The sequence below is a fragment of the Eptatretus burgeri genome, chromosome 2 (assembly GCF_056783735.1).
Source record: "Eptatretus burgeri isolate ZD-2024b chromosome 2, Ebu_testis_v1, whole genome shotgun sequence".
Classification (NCBI taxonomy): Eukaryota; Metazoa; Chordata; class Myxini; order Myxiniformes; family Myxinidae; genus Eptatretus; species Eptatretus burgeri.
The window spans coordinates 133,933,410-133,953,704 of record NC_140962.1 but is presented as its reverse complement, the minus strand read 5'-3'; the positions used below and the strand labels follow the sequence as shown (position 1 = coordinate 133,953,704).

At 43.7% G+C, this 20,295-nt stretch overlaps 1 protein-coding gene across 11 annotated transcripts in view; it reads right to left on the bottom strand.

The window, feature by feature from the left end:
• Nucleotides 1–20,295, bottom strand: part of LOC147033197 (nuclear receptor subfamily 2 group C member 2-like) — a 141,618-nt gene that overhangs the window by 71,536 nt on the left and 49,787 nt on the right. For all 11 annotated transcript variants that reach the window (XM_085871334.1, XM_085871332.1, XM_085871325.1 and 8 more), the window contains one exon: nt 8,989–9,121. In XM_085871334.1, the coding sequence (XP_085727460.1) occupies nt 8,989–9,121 (133 nt within the window). The remainder of the gene's footprint in view (nt 1–8,988; nt 9,122–20,295) is intronic.

Below are 20,295 nucleotides of genomic sequence, written 5' to 3'. Positions count from 1 at the left end.
CTGCTTGCATCGTGTCCCAACACATTCCTCAAGCTCACCTCCATTGTCCTCCACTACCCCTACCTGTGTGTGTGCTCATCAATTTCCTGTAGTTTCTCCTCTACTTGTTTTATCTCAGTCACCTCGTTTATTATTTCCATTTCTTCCTGGCTTCATTTTCCTTCCCATTTGAGTCGTTCTTCCTCTCTGAGCCCCTTTCGTTGTTCATTATCTTTTCGGAGCTTTTCCATCTCTGTGGACTCCATCTTTGCTCTCTCCTCGAGTTGATTAATTTCAAATTCATATCGTTTTTGTTTTCTACCCCACCGTCTCTCATGTTCTTCATTCTCCAATCTCATCTTTTCTTTCAATTGGCCGATTTCCTTTTCCCATTTTATTCGTCGTTCTTTCACAATCTCCTCGTACTTCAACCTTGCTTTCTTTTTTAGTTGTTCTTATCTTTCCTTTTGTTTCCTTTCCCACTGTCTCTGATGTTCTTCCTTCTCCAATCTTGTTGTTTCTTTCAAGACTCTTTCTTCATCTCATTTTTTAATCTTGCTTCTGCTTCTAACTGTTCGATCTGCACAGTGTGGTTCCTTAAAGTTTCATTCTCCGTTCTCTTTCTTTCCTCTCTTGACATCCTCAGCTCATTTTGTAACTCCGTCTCATTGCTTTGGTGTTTCTGAAACTCAGATGCTTTTTTTCTAATTCCTCTCTCATCTCTGCACACTCCAGCCTTGCTTTGGCTTCTAGATGTTCGATCTGCACAGTGTGGTTCCTTAACGTTTCATTCTCCGTTCTCTTGCTTTCCTCTCTTAACATCCTCAGCTCGTTTTGTAATTCCGTCTCTTTGCTTTGGTGTTTCTGTAACTCAGAAGCTTTTTTTTTTCTAATTCCTTTCTCATCTCCACACACTCCAACCTTGCTTTGGCTTCTAACTGTTCGATCTGCACAGTGTGGTTCCTTCACGTTTCATTCTCCGTTCTCTTTCTTTCCTCACTCAACATCCTCAGTTCGTTTTGTAATTTCGTCTCTTTGTTTTGATGTTCCCGAATCTCAGAAGTTTTTTTTCCATAAATCCTCTCTCGCCTCCTCACCTCTTTTGCATGCTTCCTTCCTCATTTCGTTCATTTCCCTACCATATTTCTTTAGGTATTCCAGGCGATCCTCTCATTTTTATCATCAGTTCAAGGCTTGTTTTGTCCTGATTGCCTATTCTTACCTCTCGCTTCAGTTGTTCCAACTCCAAATTGTGTTTCCGTTTTTCCTCTTCTAGCTTTTTTTCCCATTCTTCCTCCAATTGTGCCTGAAGCCCGCCAATGTTCGCCTGCCTCACCTGCCATGACCACGTGGTTTGAATCATTGGTTGGGAGCCCCCGCCTTGCATTATGCCGTTCGTTGTGCTATTAATAGCAGCCCGCTCACGCCTCGTGCGGTGCTGAAGTACGGCCGCGCCGCCATTTTGCGACTCCGTTTTTGGTTGCCGGTAAAGTTCCTGCACAGGCCGGTCCCACTGACGACAATCCGTGGTGCGATTATAATAAAACGAACCGTCCCGGGCCATGGATTCTATTAACTCTACATCCACCTCACTACCCACCTGGCTCAACTCACCTTGGCTGAGCATTTTGCTTGCTGGGAATAAAATTTATAATGCTCGTAATTTGGGGACACGGGGGGGTTTGCTCCGTATACCCCTGATCCGACTCCGTGAATTTTGCTACGGGGGCGGAGGGGGCCGAATCGCACTCCTGAACACCAATTGTTACGGGCCGAGGGGGTCAGCCGCCAACCGACTTCTCTGAACGGAGCCGCAAGTCGAGTCGGCCCGACCGATCGCCCGGAATATAGATCGCCACCCGGATAAGTCCGAGTCGACGGGTTCTTGTACAAGAACCGAAATATGCCAATGGGCAGATCACGTGGGGTAGGGTTGATTGCCAATCTTCAATGTACTTAAATACCCACGTGATCCAACTACCGGGGTATTCCACCCTCGACAGAACTCGTACGGAACAAACCGCCGAGGCGAGCCTGTCCCGTGCGCGATTCCGAGCGGCTTAATCGCCGAGAACCGTCGGTCCAAATGTCCCCCTTTTACGGCAAACCAACGGCTTTCTAACTCCCAACACACGAAATGCTCAGTCAACGAAAGAATCGACGCGACGAGCTGAAAACATTTAACAATTGGGGTATTTATTAATAATAATGGGGAACTAGGGAAGCACGTAAGAGCAGAACTATTCTGACTATACGAAATGAGATGCAAACATTTACAGCACACAAAGCACTTAACAATTTCCTACTTATTAGAGGGGCCCACGGACACACGTACGCACACACACCCCCAAGAAATGGTGGCAGAGGCCTTTAATCACAAGCTCCAGCTCGGAGGACAGGTGAGCTGAAACCCAGAGCCTATCTCGAACCTCTCCACCTCATGTGGTCTTCAAGTTGTTCGGACCCGGGCTCCAGCGAGAGCGAGCTGGATCCAATCACCGGGAGCGGCGATCCCTCCCAAGCTTCCGCGAATCCTCCCGCGCTTCTCAACACGTGCTGGTGAGAAGAGGCGCCGAATCTTCCCGTCGATGCGTCGCTTCCCCGAGGAACCACCTCCAAGAAGAGGCCGAAGAGTCGCACCAAGCCGGGAACCAAACGGAGAACAAAGAGCACCACGAACCAAGAAGAAGAAGAAGCCACCATTAGCAGCTCGAGCCGAGCGACCAGCTCAACTCTCTTGCAAACAAAGCAGCTTGAAGCAAAAAGCTTTCCCAAGCAAAACAGAAGCCGAAGGCCCACTGAACCACCAAAGCAAAATGCCTACTCCCGAGCCAGGCCGCAGCCGAAGCTCACTGAGCCAGCCGAAGCAAAAAGCTTCCGAAGGCCTCAACCCATACCCAAGCCAAACAGGACCCGAAGGTCTGCTGAGCGACTACTCTCTGCCGAAGCAAAAAGCTTACGACTCAAGAACAAAGAAAGGATCTCCCCTTATTCTTCTCCGCCACCCTCCCCCACGCCCGGCGTGACTCATGCCCTCGTGATCCATCCCCCACTCAACCACGGATGGGAGGGAGTTGTTCACATCATGAATCACGGGAAGGCAGGGTTCTTCTTCCTCTTCGCAGAAGAGGGGGAGGGATGTTTCCATTGTTCGTTCCCTTACTATTAAATCGATCCACAGCGCATCTAATCGATTTCTGAACATTTAAACAATGAAAGGTGAGCTATCGAGGAAACAAGCACTTATCGACATAGCTGACTAAAGGAACCTGTATGTTGTGTGCAATTGAATTCCAAATTCATAACAATACCATGATTTTTTTTAATACTGTGAATAAACTTTGGTCCATCATGGGTGATGAAGGTTTTGGTCAAGTTTCATCGAAATTGTGTGTGTGGTTTCGGAAAAGAGAGCAAATACCTTTGGGGTGAGGGGGGGTCAACCCCCACCCCCACATAGATCCCCTTGGGGCTAGATTTTTTTAATGCCATGAACAAACTTTGGTACATCCTGAATGATGAAGGTTGTGGTCATGTTTCATCAAAATCATGTGAACAGTTTCAGAGAAGAAGATGCAAGTGTTTGTGGATGGATGGACAGACGGCGCGTCATCCCATAAGCTCCCCGGAACTACGTTCCAGGTGAGTTGAGATAAAATGTGACATGTGTTGCTTACCGGTTTGACATTCAGCATTTAAATGGTGAAAAGCATGGACAATCCCCATCGGCTGGCATCCATGGGGAGGAGGAAATTACTCTGAAGAAAATGCCCTGCTGAGTGCAGTGAGAAAAGCGAATTCATTGTTGTGACATCACCAGAACAGTACTCAGAGTATCTTGTGAAGTGACATGGGATCTGCCCAGCGGTTTGGCCGGAGAAGTCAAAAAATGAGACGTACGGATGGACGATGCATGATGACAATACCTTTTCTGGAATTTCCATTCCAGAGAAGCCAAAAATTCATCACCCAGGGAAGAATTTTGATGTTTTAAAACCTTCAAATTGATGGAATGTCACAATTTGACTCAAATATCACTTCCACATCACTGGATGAAGTTGTGGTGATCCCAGTTTATGAGTCACTGCAGCATCACCGACATCGAGATGCCTCTGCGGCAGGCTGGAGTTTTTCCATCCATGACTTTTGTATCTGAGGTTTGTGAGGGAACTTTCTCAAAATTGCGTCTGAAAATAGTCAACAACTCCCTCCCCTCTTAACACCACCATGAAGAAATGGTCCGAAAAGAGAAAAAGTCAGACACGTTTGCCCTATTCGATGTACTTTCCAGATATAAAATATTTTTCCCAAGGTGGGTGAGTTTCTTTTTGCAAACGAAATTCATCCATAATGTTTATGGCTCTGAAACCTTTTGAAAAAAGGGAAAAACCTTTTACCACCACAAATCCACACCCACCTTGTAGTCATATCCAAATCATAGCCAGATTATGGACGACAGTAAAGCGAATCTTCAATGGATGTACAATGCCCACAGTATTGGTGCGTATAAAATTTTTCAAATGGCAAAGCAGAACAAAGTGTTGACAAAGTTTGGTTAGTTTTAATGTTGTCCACCATGTTGTTATGTTAGTCCACCAAACATGCCAAGTCCGAGGACTGGCGTCACGAGTGCAGTGACTCAGCTTTCCAATGTGGATCAGAAAAATATGGCTTTGTCAACATTGTAATGCATTAGTGAAAACAGTGGAAGGAACTGTTGCGGTTCTTTCCACTTTCCAACACGCACGTACATCGCCATCAACTCTTCCTCAAAGAGTAAGTTGGTGAAAACGGAGCCAGAACAGCATCAAACACAGGAGTCGAATGCCTTCGTAGCCAGTTTCTAGCATTTCTCATTTTCAGAAGGGAGAAGTTTTGCAACTGTGTTTGACCTTCCAGAAGGAAGACCTCAATTGAAGTAACGTTTTAAGTCATTTGTATGAATACCTTGATGAGCTGAAAACCATTATGACAAGCAACCTGGGACTAATTACATGACCTTTACTGGCACTACCTAAGCAAGCAAATAGTAAGAGCTGAGCATGAAGGCCATCACATTTACCCCACAGACGTAAAAACGAAAAGTGGCGTTTTGCAATCGGTTTACATCCATCCTCTGTCTGTCTTATCAGTTTATGATCGAGTAACAGCTTATTTCAATTGAACGTTATATTTTGAACATGAGTTGAAAGACAAACCTGGAGTTTAACAGTACTTTGGCTCTGAATTCGTCCCGATCACACATACACAGAGAGGAGTGAGAGAATATTTTTACTCTGTATACCTTTGGTCTGGCAGGCAAACAAAATTTAAAATCATTCCAAACAGAAAACTTAACGTTTTAAGGACATCATAAAGGACACAAACAACAGGCACGAATAACTAATGTGACATGTTCAATAAGGTTATGTAATCGGCACTTGATAAAACGATGGTAAAAAAAAAAAAACTCAGAATGCATTTATTTATTTGCCTTTAAACCTTTATTTAAATTGAAATAAATACTTGAACACTATAGAATCCAAATAGTCTTGAAAATACTTCTAAGAACCTCCAGTTTTGCAGAACAGCACTTAGACATAGTAAATAAGGTGGTGTATCAGGGTGGTGTCCATTGTCCACACTTGGCCCAAAGAGGATAGATAAGATTTTGAGATGAGATGACAGTGGTGTAAAAGACTGCTTCAATAGCAACAAACTTCCAGGTTGTTTTTAACGATGGTTAAAATCATTATTTTATTAAAATTGAAGTATGTACTTGAACACTGCGCAACGTATTGTATTCTGTGAACTTTCAAATTAAGATGGTGAGAATGAGGATAAAGAGGTGTGGAGTCTGTTTGATCAGTTTATGCCAAACATCAAACGTAATTTAGAGGAGAGGTTGGAAACGGTGTTTTCTCATCCATGGTACGAATGTGCACGAGCCTCAAGTGGCTGGTGAAAATTTCATTCAATATGGAGATGATGAGATTGTGAAGGGCCGGAATCCATGTCAAATGCCACGCCATCCTTAATTATTGTGACAGTGAACAATGATACATTTAAACAAATCCTAGCTGTATGTTGCAGGAAGAATTAAACATTGGTTATGAACTTCTTGTGTTGAAACAAGATTGCAGAGCTGTACCCACTCATGGTACGTCTCTGTTGTAATCAAGAGTGGACGTGGGTAATGACGAGAGAAACATGCACAAACACCACACCCTCTGTTGGTGATGTTGCAGTCAATGTCAAGAACTCTTCCTCACTCATGTCCATTGTCCACACTACCCCACGATAGCCCTCTGGAATACCTCTGGCTATGTATACCGCTCCACAACCACCAAATGTTCATCTCCGTCGTGTAACGTTGACTGAAATACCATCTTTTCCGGTGTATAAACCATGGCCATGTATTAACCGCACTCATTTTCATCCTCAAAATAAGTGAATAAATTGATCATTTTATTTTCTGATCGAGATCGAAATACATTTGTACAATAACTTTGCACGGAACAGTGACGGAGGTGTCAACATGTTGACTCCCACGTCCGCTTAATTGCGTCCAACAGTCTTATTCTCATTTTCAAGAAGTTGAAGAGAAGAGAGAATACCAAGAAGTTTTTATTTTTCTTTCTTATTTTTTAATATTATAAAGAGGATTTTTTTTGCTCCTATAAAAAAAAAACCAAGAAAGGGGATTCATAGAAGGATCATACATATTTCTTGTGGATTTGTGGTCCTGAAAAGGTCCGTTTGGGTTTGATGAAGCTTTTCAGCTAAACTCGAGGAAATCCTCGTCAATGCTTTCCTCGTCGAAGACGGCAAGTAACTCCTTGTTCGAATCAGGGCAGAGCAAGTCCCTGTCATTTGCCGCCTCCTCCTCCAAAATGTCGTCGTCCTCCTCTGTGACGTCCATGTTGTTGGAGATGCAGCATTTCAGAAATGCTCGCTTGATGATGTCCGACGGTATCCCCTCCCACACCTTGACGATCCAGCCACAGATCATCGGAAGGTCGACCTTTCTCACCCTCCCGCTCTTCCGAGCGTGGCTTTATTTAATTTCCACACACGGTTAATAAAACGCTGTACAAACTCTTCAGTTGAACCGATTTTTAAAATGTAAACGATAGAATTGAGCTTAACAGCAGTTCCAACAGTTCCAACAGTTCCAAAAAAAGAAGAAAAAAATTGTTCATTTGGAATTAAATTGAAATTCAGCATTGATCGTTTTTAATAAGACTGCTGTTTTTTCTGTACCAGTATATTAACCGCACGCCCAACTTTTACCGTTTGTGCCGATTAAAAAAAATGCAGTTTATACACCGGAAAATAAGGTAATCTGCAGCAATTTCGACTGCCACCATACCAGCTCGTATCAACTCTGGGGGAAAAAAAAAGAGCTGCTGCATTGCAGCTCAGGCTTTCTGCAACTGTAGGTCTGACTCACTGTAAACTTTGCAATCCAGGTTTTTGCAAATGGTACATTGTCCCTCCTGGACTTTGTAATGATCAAGTGACCAAAATCCAATTTCTCCTGTTCCTCCGCTGACCACGTTCTTGTCAAAAGCATGCATATCTCTGGTTATCGTTCGGGCCAACCTCAATGTGGCAGAATATAGCTAATCTGACAGGCTAATGGCAGGGACTGCAATTGGAGCTCTAACAAAAGGATTGGGCTACCATCTCCACATCATGATAGTGATTCTACCTGGGAACACTTTCACAAAGGCCAATTTTCTCTCGTGCACAGGTTTATCCCATGCCTTCAGCCCGGGTAAACCGATTCCTGTGGTGAAGCGGTTGTGGTCAAATGACTTGCTCTCAAGATGAAAGACTAATCCGAATGAGGACAACTATACATCACCCTGCAAAGCTTGCAAAAAGTGAATCTATTGTCAGGTCGGCTAGAAAATATAATCTTACAAATCTCAAAGCTTAACTCTTAAATAACTATCCTTCCACAATCTTAGTGGCACATTGTCAAGTCAGTTTCTGGTGTATGCTCCCCCTCAATCTCCTTTCTCACCTCAAATTGCATCACCTCAGACTATGCTCAAGATAAGTCAGAATGTCTCAATGCAGTGTTTGCCTCAAAATCTCGTGTTTCCAACCAATCCCACTCTGCTCCCTGATTACCGAGCTGCAAGCTGAGGAAACCAAAGCCCAGGAACCAAACCCCCCTTTATCCCATTGGCCGTTGGTTTTCACTATTGTGGTTTTAACTACCACGGCATTTTCCAGGAACATAACCAACGTGATATTTGAGGGTTTACTGTATGTTGCTGTTGGTCCCATCTCTCAATGGTGAAGAATCTCTAAGAATATTTTTTTAAATCTCATATCCAGATCCGGATCTTCACCAAACTCCAATCAATTCGTCCTGGTCATACACCCAAACTGTCCACCAAGTTTCGTCCGAATCCGTCCATAACTTTTTGAGATATACTGCTCACAGAAAGACAGACAGACAAACAAACAAACAAAGCAGTCATAGACTGGTACTTACGAAATCGTCAACTTGACCTCTGACCTTGTCTAATAAAAGCTGTCTCTAGAGAAGGTAGCGACGCAAACCAGAAGTTTCTACGATGATTCTGTACCAAACCATCAAAAATCGAATTTGACCTCACTGTGACCTTAATCTTTGACCGATTTTGACCAAAATCTAATCAGCGCTAGCCATCACCCTCCTGAATCACGTGGTGTAATTTTACGTTGGTAGCTTCTTCCGTTCTTGAGTTATCGTACCTACAAACAAACACATAAACACACAGAGGACGGAAGTCATCAATATACTTACGAAATCTTTAGATTTCGTAAGTAATAAAGTGATGAAAACAACCTCCATAGACCTTCAATGGCAGAGGTAAAAATCACTAATATCCTGAACTTAACCTGAAACAGCTTCAACAAATCATCAGTTATGTCAATGATAGATGGTACTATTAATCAATACAATGGTAAATCATAAACAATATCAAAATTCCCACTTTCGTAACAATATCCCTGAACCTGAGGCATCACCTTGAACACTACGTGCATTTCAGTAAGCAGTGGCCCATCAATTTCAACAATGCGCAGTGCCTGGTCTCCAAGGGAAATCCCATCAGAGGTCGACTCTCCAGGATTAAGGGCCTTCGCCAGGGTGTCAAACGCCCTATGCAGACACATGGTCACGATTGACATGAAATGATTCCATTTACAGTTAAAAGGAAAAAAAAAGTCTTTCTTCATCAATTCACAACATTGAGGTTTTAAATTATCGTTTTTAGAAATATTGATTTAAAAAATATTATATATTCATCAAATAAGCAATGTCTCGGAACGTCAAGGAGGACAGTTTGTAACCTCAGATGGCAGTTCTCATGTGACAAGTGAACACCTGGCAGTGAAAATTTATTGATAATGTGGGAGCTGAAGCCTGCACAGAAACCACACACTGCAATGGCAAGGAGTGATATCTGATGTCAAGAAATATCCAAGACCAGATCACTTGCTACTTGCAGTTGAGGAAGAAATTTGCAATTTGTTTCGAGTGCTGGCAATAACTTGTTCCTTTCCCCGAAAGGCTAAGTGGGATCCTTAATATCCACCAACGACTGGTGTTGGCAGACAGGTCCTCGGCTCAACATACTTGCGATGGACGGTGCACACACCGATACATCGCCCTGCATGTGAAATACAATTCCAATGTGACAGCATATAGGTTTTCATGATTTAGACACAGGTTAGGCCAAACAAAAAAATTACCCCCGTGTGGGGGTGACGGTCATCTCTATAATGTTTTTTTACTATCATAATCGATGAACCGTTGCCAGACATCTAAAATGACAGACGAGAAAGGTTTTGAAAATGGCGACTTTCACAACTTTCATGACCTTGACCCTCACCTCGAATCGGGGAAAAAATGTCGTTGGGTATCACTCATCGACCTCTACCCACATACCAAATTTCATCAAGATCAGAAGTAAAAAGTTTTCTTTGTATCGGGAGGTGTTTTTGACCATCTTCCAGGTTACGTGGCAGCCAAACAGGACAGAAATTCAAAGATCTGTCCAGTTAGATGCAAGATAATATTTTTTTACTATCATAATCAATAAACAGTTGCCGAATATCTTGTAGAATGGCAGACTAGATAGGTTTTGAAAATGGCGATTTTTATAACTTACGTGACCTCATGACCTTGACCCTGACCTTCAACCTGGACAAAAGTTATATCGTTGTGCAACACTCATCGACCTCTACCCAGATACTAAGTTTCATCAAGATCGGAAAGAAAAATTGTTGACGGACGGACGGACATTTGGTCCGGCTTTATAAAAAGGTGTCTACGACGAGTAAACACGCTCAAAACGGTCAATCAGAGCCATAACCAGCTCTTACTTTTCAGCGGGCATCTGATCGTACCATCTCCCCATCCCCATGAGCACATCAAACGCTGATTTCTGGTCCGTTGAAGGCTGAATATCAGCATCTCGCAGGGAAACTTTGACGTACTTGGCACCGAAATCTTTCAATACGAACAGCGGTGTACAACTTTCGATGGAAACAAAATCGGCACGATCCAGAGTAGCCTGCGAATTATCCCTGCTGATACACTGAATTGATGCAATCGTTCGGCCAGAATATTCGTTATCAAGATGTTGCGTGATTAAATCACCAATACAGTCACTCAAATTTATATGGCCGACATACTTCTTAACAATCACCTTCACCCCAGAAACCACAGTCAATCTGAACCACGCTGGCCACTGCTCAGACGCCATGACCGAAGACTACTGCGCAGTTCCACTGCGCAGTTCGACTGCGCAGTTTGGTGAAAGATGACTCGGCATTTTGGCGCGCGCGCACGAAATTATATTTTGAAAATAAATGCCAACGTTTACATTTCGGGTTTTGAAACTTTTTCACCTTCGGCGGAAAATGTATAAATATAAAAGGCTAAAAATGTGTTTTATATTGTTACGGTTGTGGAAATTCGCATTACACCATAAAGAGTCCTCAGGTAAGATATATCGGTAAGTTCATGTGTAGTTAGCCCAAACCCGTTGTATAGAGGGAATATATGTGATCCATTCGGGCTGCGACGCTTCAGTTAGCCGTTTTTCTTTGGCTATTGCTAATTTGGTGCAAGAACAACAACGAACATCGCCACAACCAACATCTCAACGATCACGCCATTCACTACACGACGCCACCTTCCACAACTACGCTACCACATCTTTGCCACTCGCCATTCAACGAGCACCGTGCGGGCGCGTGCAAGAACAAAAACCAACAACGCTGGTGGGGTTTTCCTGCCTAATTTCCCCGCCTGATGCTTCTGCCTGAATCCGCACTACCACGCTTGGTGTGAAGGGGAGGGGTGCGGCAGCTCGCTCCCGATTGGTGGATGCACAGCGTGAGGCGGTCGAAGTGGGGGCACGCCCCCCTTCGAGAGCTTTCTGGAAACGCCTCGAAGGAAGGAGGAGCCAAGAACGGGGCGGGGCACTTGGCGGAGCGAAGGGCGGAGCCGCCCCTTACAAAAGGTTGGAGTGAAGAGTCGTTGTTGGTTGGTTGTTCCCTTGTCCCAGTTGGAGGCTGAAGGCTCTTGGTTCGTGCAAGCGATCGACAAAAGGCGTGGGCGTGAAGGTCGACGAGAATGTCGTTCCCTTGTCCCTGAAGGGGAATTGTGGAGAGTTGTGGTGATCGTCCCTGGTTGGAGGTTCTGTTCATTCGTCCGTCATTCGTCCGTCCGTCCGGACGACACGTGCAGGCGCGCGGCACGAGCTCGCGGACCACGCCGGAGGGACTCGGAGTTACGGTCGCCAAAGAATCGACGCGCTCAGGGAAGTCGCGACTTCCATTTCTTTTGGGTTTTGTGTAAATGTGTGTGTGTGTCGCCAGTCTGGTCAAGTAGAACTGTATAAGTGTAGTAATAATTATATTCGTTTTTAACTCTTTCCCTGCTTCTTTTTGACTGTGTAATAAAGTGCTTGCTTGTTGAACTGTTTTCCTGTTTCGCTTCGTCTTTTCTTTTATTTAATCTCCATCTTGCATCACGTAAGGGATTGGTAGTGGGTTTATAACACCCGGTAATTAATCGGAACCGTCAAGGCCGACGATAACTCCGCTCGGTTATCCCTATAATACGGAACGAACCGCTTAAGCGGTTATTGTCCGGAGTCGGCCTGTGGCCTGGTCCCATCCCTCGGCAGATTACCCGCGTGGGTACTTAGGTATATCTACATTCGGCGATTCACCCTATTTCGTGCGGGTAGACTGCGGACTGGGTGGTGGTGGGGTTAAACCCCCACCCGTGACTGGTTTCTGGCGGTAGTCCCAGGAGGGTCACGACTGAATTGTTCGTCCGGTGGGCGACGCGGTCGCGATTCGAGTTACATGGCCGATCGCACGCCGGGCGGGCCAGAATTCGCAACATTGGCGTCAGGTCGTGGGATACGAAACCCATCCCCCAACTCGCAACACTGGTGTCGGGGAGTGAGATTGGAATCCACCCCGCCTCCAAGCTAAATTCACGGGGAACGGACCAGGGGTGTGCGAGGCGACCCCCCGTCCCCCCCCCCAAATTACGAGCGACCTAAATTAATCGCATACGTGAAATAAGATGGAGTCTCAAGGCGGGCGGGAGCAGGGGGTAGATATGGATTTAGAATGTGTAGAATCCATGGTCCAGGATGAAATCCCCGTGTAGGTCATTCCCATAGTGATGCAGGAACAATTTCCCCCCCCAACTGAACCCAGAGCCCGAAATGGGCGTGGCGGCGGCCGCGGTGTATGACACCTCCCCTCCCCCTCTCCGCCAAAACCCCCCGATCCTTGCCGAATCGGCTCAGCCGAGTGTACCCGACATGGCCCAGCTATGCGCCATGCTGGCGGGAGTAAACGTGACCATGCAGCAAATGGGAAACGAAATAAAAGGCATGAACGGAAAGATGGATACAAACACAAATGAAATGAAAAACGAATTAAAAGGCATGAACGGAAAGATGGATACAAACACAAAAGACAAAAAACCACAAAAGAAATGAAAAACGAAATAAAAGGAATAAAAAACAAAATGGATACAAACACAAGCAAAATGGATACAAATGCGCAACTAATGGAGGCAAATACGCAAATACTGTGGGGTGAAATGCAGCGCGTGGGGCGATGCCTGCCGGCGGGCATGATGGCGGCGCCACATGCTGGAGCGAACGAGCTGGAGGGGAGTGAAACGGCTGTCAGGCCTGCAATGGAGGCGGGTGAGGGCAAAATAATTCGGGAGATGCGTTGGGTGAGACACGTGGAGGTAACAACGACGGAAACATTAACGGTGACACAGAGGGAAAAATTAAACGGGGAGACCGAAACGTGTCAGACGAGACACGAGGTAACAATATTAGAATATAGATAAGGCAATAGAATAGAAATAAGGCAATAGAAAAATTAAAAGAAAGCCAGGAGGAGACAAAGGAGGGATTGAAGGTCGTAATGGTGGAGTGTGAGAAAAGACTTCAAGACATGACGAAGAGAGTTGATAATCTGGGACTGGAGGTAAAAACGGAGACAGAGGAACTGGGAAGACGGGTAGAAAACCATGAGGGCAAGCCGGAAGAACAGTTAGAAGCCAAAGCAAGGTCGGAGTGTGTGGAGATGACAAAAGAATTAGAAAAGAAAGCTTCTGAGTTACAGAAACACCTAAACAGAGAGAGGGAAGTACAAAACGAACTGAAGATGTTGAGAGAAGAAAGAACGACAGCAGAGAATGAAACGTTAAGGAAACACACTGGACAGATCGAACAGCTGGAGGCGACGGCCAGATTAAAGAATGAGATGCAAGAAAGAGTAATGAAGGAAGAATGAATGAGACAGGAAGAAGAAATCAGACAATTGAGGGAGACAACAAGATTGGAGAGGGACGAACGAGAGGAACAATGGGATAAAAAACAAAAAGAACATGAATTTGAGATTGACCAATTGAAAGAAAAGGTGAGGCTGGAGTGCGAGGAGATAGACAAAGAACAGCGAATGAAACACAAAAGGGAAATTAACCAAATTAAGAAAACCACGAAACTGGAGAAGGAAGGACAGGAGAGGAAACAAGGAAGAGTAATGAGACAGCAACAAATGAAACACAAAAAGGAGATTAACCAAATGAAGCAAACCATGAAACTGGAGAAGGAAGGACAGAAGAGGAAACAAGGAAGAGTAGTGAGAGAACAGCGAATGAAACACAGGAAGGAAATGAGCCAATTGAAAGAAACGAATAGATTGGAAAATGAAAACAAGAACAATGTGAGTTTGAAATTGAACAACTAAAACGGAGAGCAAGATTGGAGTCAGCGGAGATTGAAAAGCTCCGGAGGGAGAACGAACAGCTAATGGGGCTCAGAGAGGAAGAACGACTCAGATGGACAGAAATTGTATTGAGACGCGGGAGACAGAAAAAGTAGAGAAGAGACCGCACGATAAAGACGGGGTTAAAGACGAGCACACACACACAGAGGTAGTGGAGGATAATGGGGGCGAGCTCGCAGAACGTGTTGGGACCCGGTGCAAGCAGCTGGATGGCCTCCTTCGGGAAAGGAGGGAGACGTTATTCTCCCTTGAAGCTGATCACGACCAGGTGGGTTCAGTCGTGTCAAGCGAGTTTGAGGGGACGAGTGCTGTGGACAGGTGCACGTGCAGCTTGGGGGGTATACAGGCCCCGGAACCCCTTGTGGTGGCACTAATCCCCAGCGTGATTGTCCCGGTGTGTGTGGTGAAAGGTGTGAGTGCGCCCCCGTGTGTGAGTGGTGTGGTTGCGAGTGTGCCGAGGTGCGTGCTTCCCAGCACGCCGTGTGTGGATGAGGCACCGTGTGTGAATGGGCGACGCGGTCGCGATTCGAGTTACGTGGCCGATCGCACGCCGGCGGGCGCGAATTCGCAACAATATTTATATTTCATTTCAGCAAATATACCGTCGGCGGATCCGTAAACCAAGTTATAAAATAACTCAGGCCTTACTTGACCGTTCAGACAACGCTGGCAACTCAGGAAACTAGGAAACTTGACACGATCTCGTGGACGGTCAACGTTACAAAAAAGAAAAATTGGGGTCGGATACCAGGCTGAGAGACGATTGGTCGAAATCCTTCCTTCCTTCTTTGCGAATCGCATCGGCGTTTTCGGCCATCTTCCAGATCACGTGACGATCAAACAGGAAGGAAATTCAAAAATCTGTCAAGTTAGATACAATATAATATTTTTTTACGATCATAATCAATAAACAGTTGCCGAATATCTTGTAGAATGGCAGACTCGATAGGTTTTGAAAATGGCGATTTTTATAACTGACGTGACCTCGTGACCTTGACCCTAACCATGAACCCGGACAAGAGTTATATCATTGTGCAACACTCATCGACTTCTACCCACATACTAAGTTTCATCAAGATAGGAAAGAAAAATTGTTGACGGACGGACGTACGGACGGACATTTGGTCCGGCTTTATTAGGTCATCTCGGTAGAGATGACCTAAAAAGGAGTTTGTTTCCGGTTTCCTAGTGACCCATTGCTTTGAGATGCGACCCTACGATTTTTGTTGACAATTTGGACTCGAGCGCGTTTGACTCGGGCGCCACCATTTTGAATCCCCCGTGTTACGTCAGTGAGAGTTTCAAAATGGCGGCACCCGAGTCAAACGCGCACGAGGACTGCTTTGTGGATCAGTCTTTTCATGGTTAGTTTCACCTATTGTGGTGGTGATGGTGGTGACAGTGGTGATGGTGATTTGGTGGTGTGGTGGTGGGTGGTGTGGTGGTGGCAGTGGTGTGGTGGTGGCAGTGGTGGTAGTGCAATAGACTTGCAAAAATGCAATAGACTTGCTGTTAATATATATATATATATATATATATATATATATATATATATATATATATATATATATATATATATATATATATATATATATATATATATCTATATATATAGTCGTAGTTCATGAACTGGTTAATCTAAAAAGTAGGAGTTGTTGCATGTTTTTCAAAACATCCACTTTCCTTTTTAACTACAGAGCAGAAAAACCACAGATATCTAGATATCCTAGTATGAGAAGAAAGGTAATGTTGTCTCGTTTAATGTGGAAAAAACAGAAATAAAAAATATGCAATAGTTTTTGTGTAACAGGCAAATAAGTGATACAAGTCAGGGGTGGAGTAAACAGGTGGAGGCGGCAGATGTGGCGGAGGCGGTGGATGTGGTGAGTCAAGTTTGGAATAAACTGAATTTATTTCAATCAATAAGCTTTAATCTAATCTATTTTGTTATTTTTTAGGTGAGCAACACTTGGGACTTGCTGTTGCATGATGCAAAATTGCTTATTCAACTCGTTATTATTCAGCAAACCCTGACCAATATGTACAAACTCCTAAAAGAGATCTAGTAAATATCTTTACATCGTTATGTATCGAGCAGATTCTCAGGATTAATTTGGCACTTGAATTGTCCAAAACGGCCAAAGGATAACTGATCCACATCCAATTTACTCAGAAAGGGTGAATTAGAGATAAACGCGAAAATGTGTTTTCCTTGTAATGCATTATCCATTAAAGTTCATAATTAAAAATACCATATTCGCCGTTAATTAGTGGTTTTTGCTATTTTTTTTTCACACAAGTGCATGAAGCTTGGTGATGGCTCTCAACACAGAGAAAACTGAAAAAAAGAATATTTTGACCCTGAAACGCAAATGATGACCAGTTCATGAACTACGACTATATATATATATATATATATATATATATATATATATATATATATATATATATATATATATATATATATATATATATATATATATATATATATATAAACCATGCATATTTTCAGCATGCATGCACTGTTAAATATGTAGAGAAATTCAAGACAGAATAAAGTGCATTTTAGCAAGCCGAGTGTACCACCACCACCACCATCACCACCACACAACCACAACCATGCCACTACCACAACCACCACCATACCACCACCATACCACTACTACCCCACTACCACCACCACTACCACCAAGGAAAATAAACATTTTTAATCTAGTTATATGAATGTACTCATGGCAAAAAAAATTGTCAAAAAAAAAAAAATTCCCTACCTCCCAACCAAATTGTTTTTGGCCATGCAATAGGAAACAAATGTTTTTTTTTTTGGCCTTAGCTCAGGTATGTGGTCACCTTCACCTTCTCAGGCTCAGGAAACCGATCACCTTCAACATTACACACCAAGTTAATTGGCCTCTTCCCAAATTGTTGTGATTCTGATTATTTCAAAACAAAATCAGCTGTTCCTGTCAGTTTCCTCTGCTGGGTAGTGCATTTCACAGCAAAGGCTCAATCATGAGCACGAAGGAGCTGTCAAAAGACCTCCAGGATAAAGTTGTGGAAAGGCACATATCAAGGGATGGGAATAAAAATATTTCAAAGGCCTTGAAGATCCCTTGGAGCAGAATCAAGAGAATCATTAAGAAGTGTAAGGTGTATGGTACCACCAAGACCCTGCCGAGATCAGGCCGTTCCTCCAAACTGGATGACCAAGCAAGGAGGAGACTGATCAGAGATGCCACCAAGAGGCCAATGGCAACTTTGAAAGAGCTACATGCCTATATGGCAAAGACTGGTCACTGTGTGCACGTGACAATATCCCAAGCACTCCACAAGTCTGGCCTCGATGGAAGGATGGCAAGTAGGAAGCCATTACTCAAAAAGGCCACCTTGAGGTCCCGTTTGAAGTATACAAAACACACTCCGGAGATTCTGAAGCCATGTGGCAAAAAGTTTTGTGGTCTGACGAAACCAAGATGGAACTTTTTGGCTGAAATGCAAAATATTACGTTTGGCGCAAACTCAACACAGCACATCACCCAAATAACACCATCCCTACTGTGAAGCATGGTGTTGGCGGCATCATGTTATGGGGATGTTTCTCATCAGCAGGGACTGGGGCACTTGTCAGGATAGAAGGGAAAATTGAGGGAGCAAAACAGAAAAATCCTACAGGAAAACCCGTTGCCTTCTGCAAGAAAGCGGAAATTGGGACGGAAGTTCACCTTTCAGCATGATAATGACCCAAAACACACAGCCAAAGCTACACTGGAGTGGCTAAGCACCAAAAAGATAAATGTCCTTGAGTGGCCCAGTCAGAGTCCCGACCTAAATCCAATCAAAAATCTGTGGCATCACTTTAAGATTGCTGTGCATAAACGCTCCCCATGCAACTTTACTGAGCTTGAACGGTTTTGTGCAGAAGAATGGACAAATATTGCCCAAGCATGATGTGCAAAGTTGGTAGAGACCTATCCCAACAGTCTCTTAGTTGTAATTGCTGTCAAAGGTGCTTTCACCAAGTATTAACTCAGGGGGTGGACACTTATCCAACCAAGATATTCTCGTTTTGCATTTTTGATTAATTTTCTGATATTTGTAGAAATTGTTTTTCACTTTGAGGTTTTGGATTACGATGTGTAAATATAGGTGGGAAAAGTCTGATTTAATGCAATTTAATTCCAGGCTATAAGGAAACAAAAGGTGAAAATTTTGAAAGGGAGTTATACTTTCGATAGGCATTGTATGTTGACCTTTGCACTTAGTTTTTGAGTATTTGTCTTTACACTTTACTCTTTAACCTTTGCACTTCATTTTGGCCTTGTATTTTAGAAGCATAAAAGATCGAGGCACATGGAAGCGTTGAATGACAGAGGGGAGACATTGACACAGTCATGGAAGAGTTTGTATGTGGAGAATGACAGAAGAGTGGGGAGCCACAAACACAAAGATAGAACAAGAAAAAGAGCAATCAGAGATTGCAGACCCTCACCACAACTTGTTTTGTGTGGTGTATTTTGTGTGGCTTTTGTGTACTGGTGTGTTACGTAATTAAAGAGACATAATTAGAACTGCCACTTTATAACTGCTGGCAGTAATGACTGGGTACCAAGACGTCCCATTTTGATGAAATCCTGTTTTGATCGGACACCTGACCCTGACCCATGACGTTTTTTGATAATTATTCAATTGAATTCAGAATGAGATTAAAATAAATTCAATTCAAATCAAATCCTCTTCTTCTTCTTTCGGCTGCTCCAGTTAGGCGTCGCCACAGCGGATCATCCATATGATCCGCATAGTGATTTGGCACATGTTTTCCACCGGATGCCCTTCCTGACGCAACCCTGGTCGCCTCTTGTGACACAGGGATCTGATACACCGATTTTAACCGGGGTATACACCGGCCCAGTACACTGGTACTCATTTCGCCGACCTCGGAAGGATGACAGGCTAGTCAACCCCCTGGTGTATTAATTCAGTGGCCCAACGGGGCTTGAACTCAGGACCTTTTGGATCCCAAACCGCTGCCCTAACCACTGCACCAACACCAGGCTTCAATTCAAATCAAATGGGAGACCAAATAGGTACAATTCTGCATTGGAGTAAACAGAAGGAACCCAAACAAGCAACAAAGCAAAGATGAAGTGATCAGGAGGAACCAAGATAGGATTCACATTTCAGGTGCTACTCCTATACCCTCAAACCAAGCACAGCCAAGTGAGCATTATTCAAAAAAAAAAAAAAAAACCCCATATCAAAAAATGACAATTTTGGCTGCCAGACCATGCAACCAATAAAGTTGAAATTTAAAACGTGTATTCACCATCAATACTAGATCATAAATGTGAAGTTTCACGTCGATTAATCAAGCGGTTCCAGAGAAAACATTATTTAATTTTCTTTAATCCAATATGGCTGCCAAGCCATGTGACCTATAAATTATTCCTGAACAAACTTGTACACCCATGACTTGGGGAACATTTGTGTGAAGTTTCCCCTCGATCTGCACAGCCGTTCTGAGGTAGAATATTTTTGTGGGTTTTAGGGTAAATCCAATATGGCTGCCAAACCATGTGACCTATGATATTATATGTGTGAACCTTTTGTTCCTCATGGATGGGCGGTCACACGTGTAAAATTTTGCCTCGTCTGTTCAGCCAATTGAGATTCTTGAAGGTTTTTTTTTATATTTTTTAACAAATTTTTTTTTGAAGATCACACCAAATCACATGACCGATGATGTCATCAATCTTTTTTTCTGTGGACCATTTTTTTCCAAGATGACCCTCAAAAGTTTTCATACTGATCAGACGTAGCATTCTACAGATGCAATTATGACATCATAACGAAGGCACCTATGACCATCAGAACATCACACTTATTCCCCATGAGTACTCGCCTTGTGCCACGTTTCAATTTTTTCTTTGGTGCGGTTTCAGAGGTCCAAAGTTTTTCCGGTTTTCCAACATGGCTGCCACATCACGTGACCTA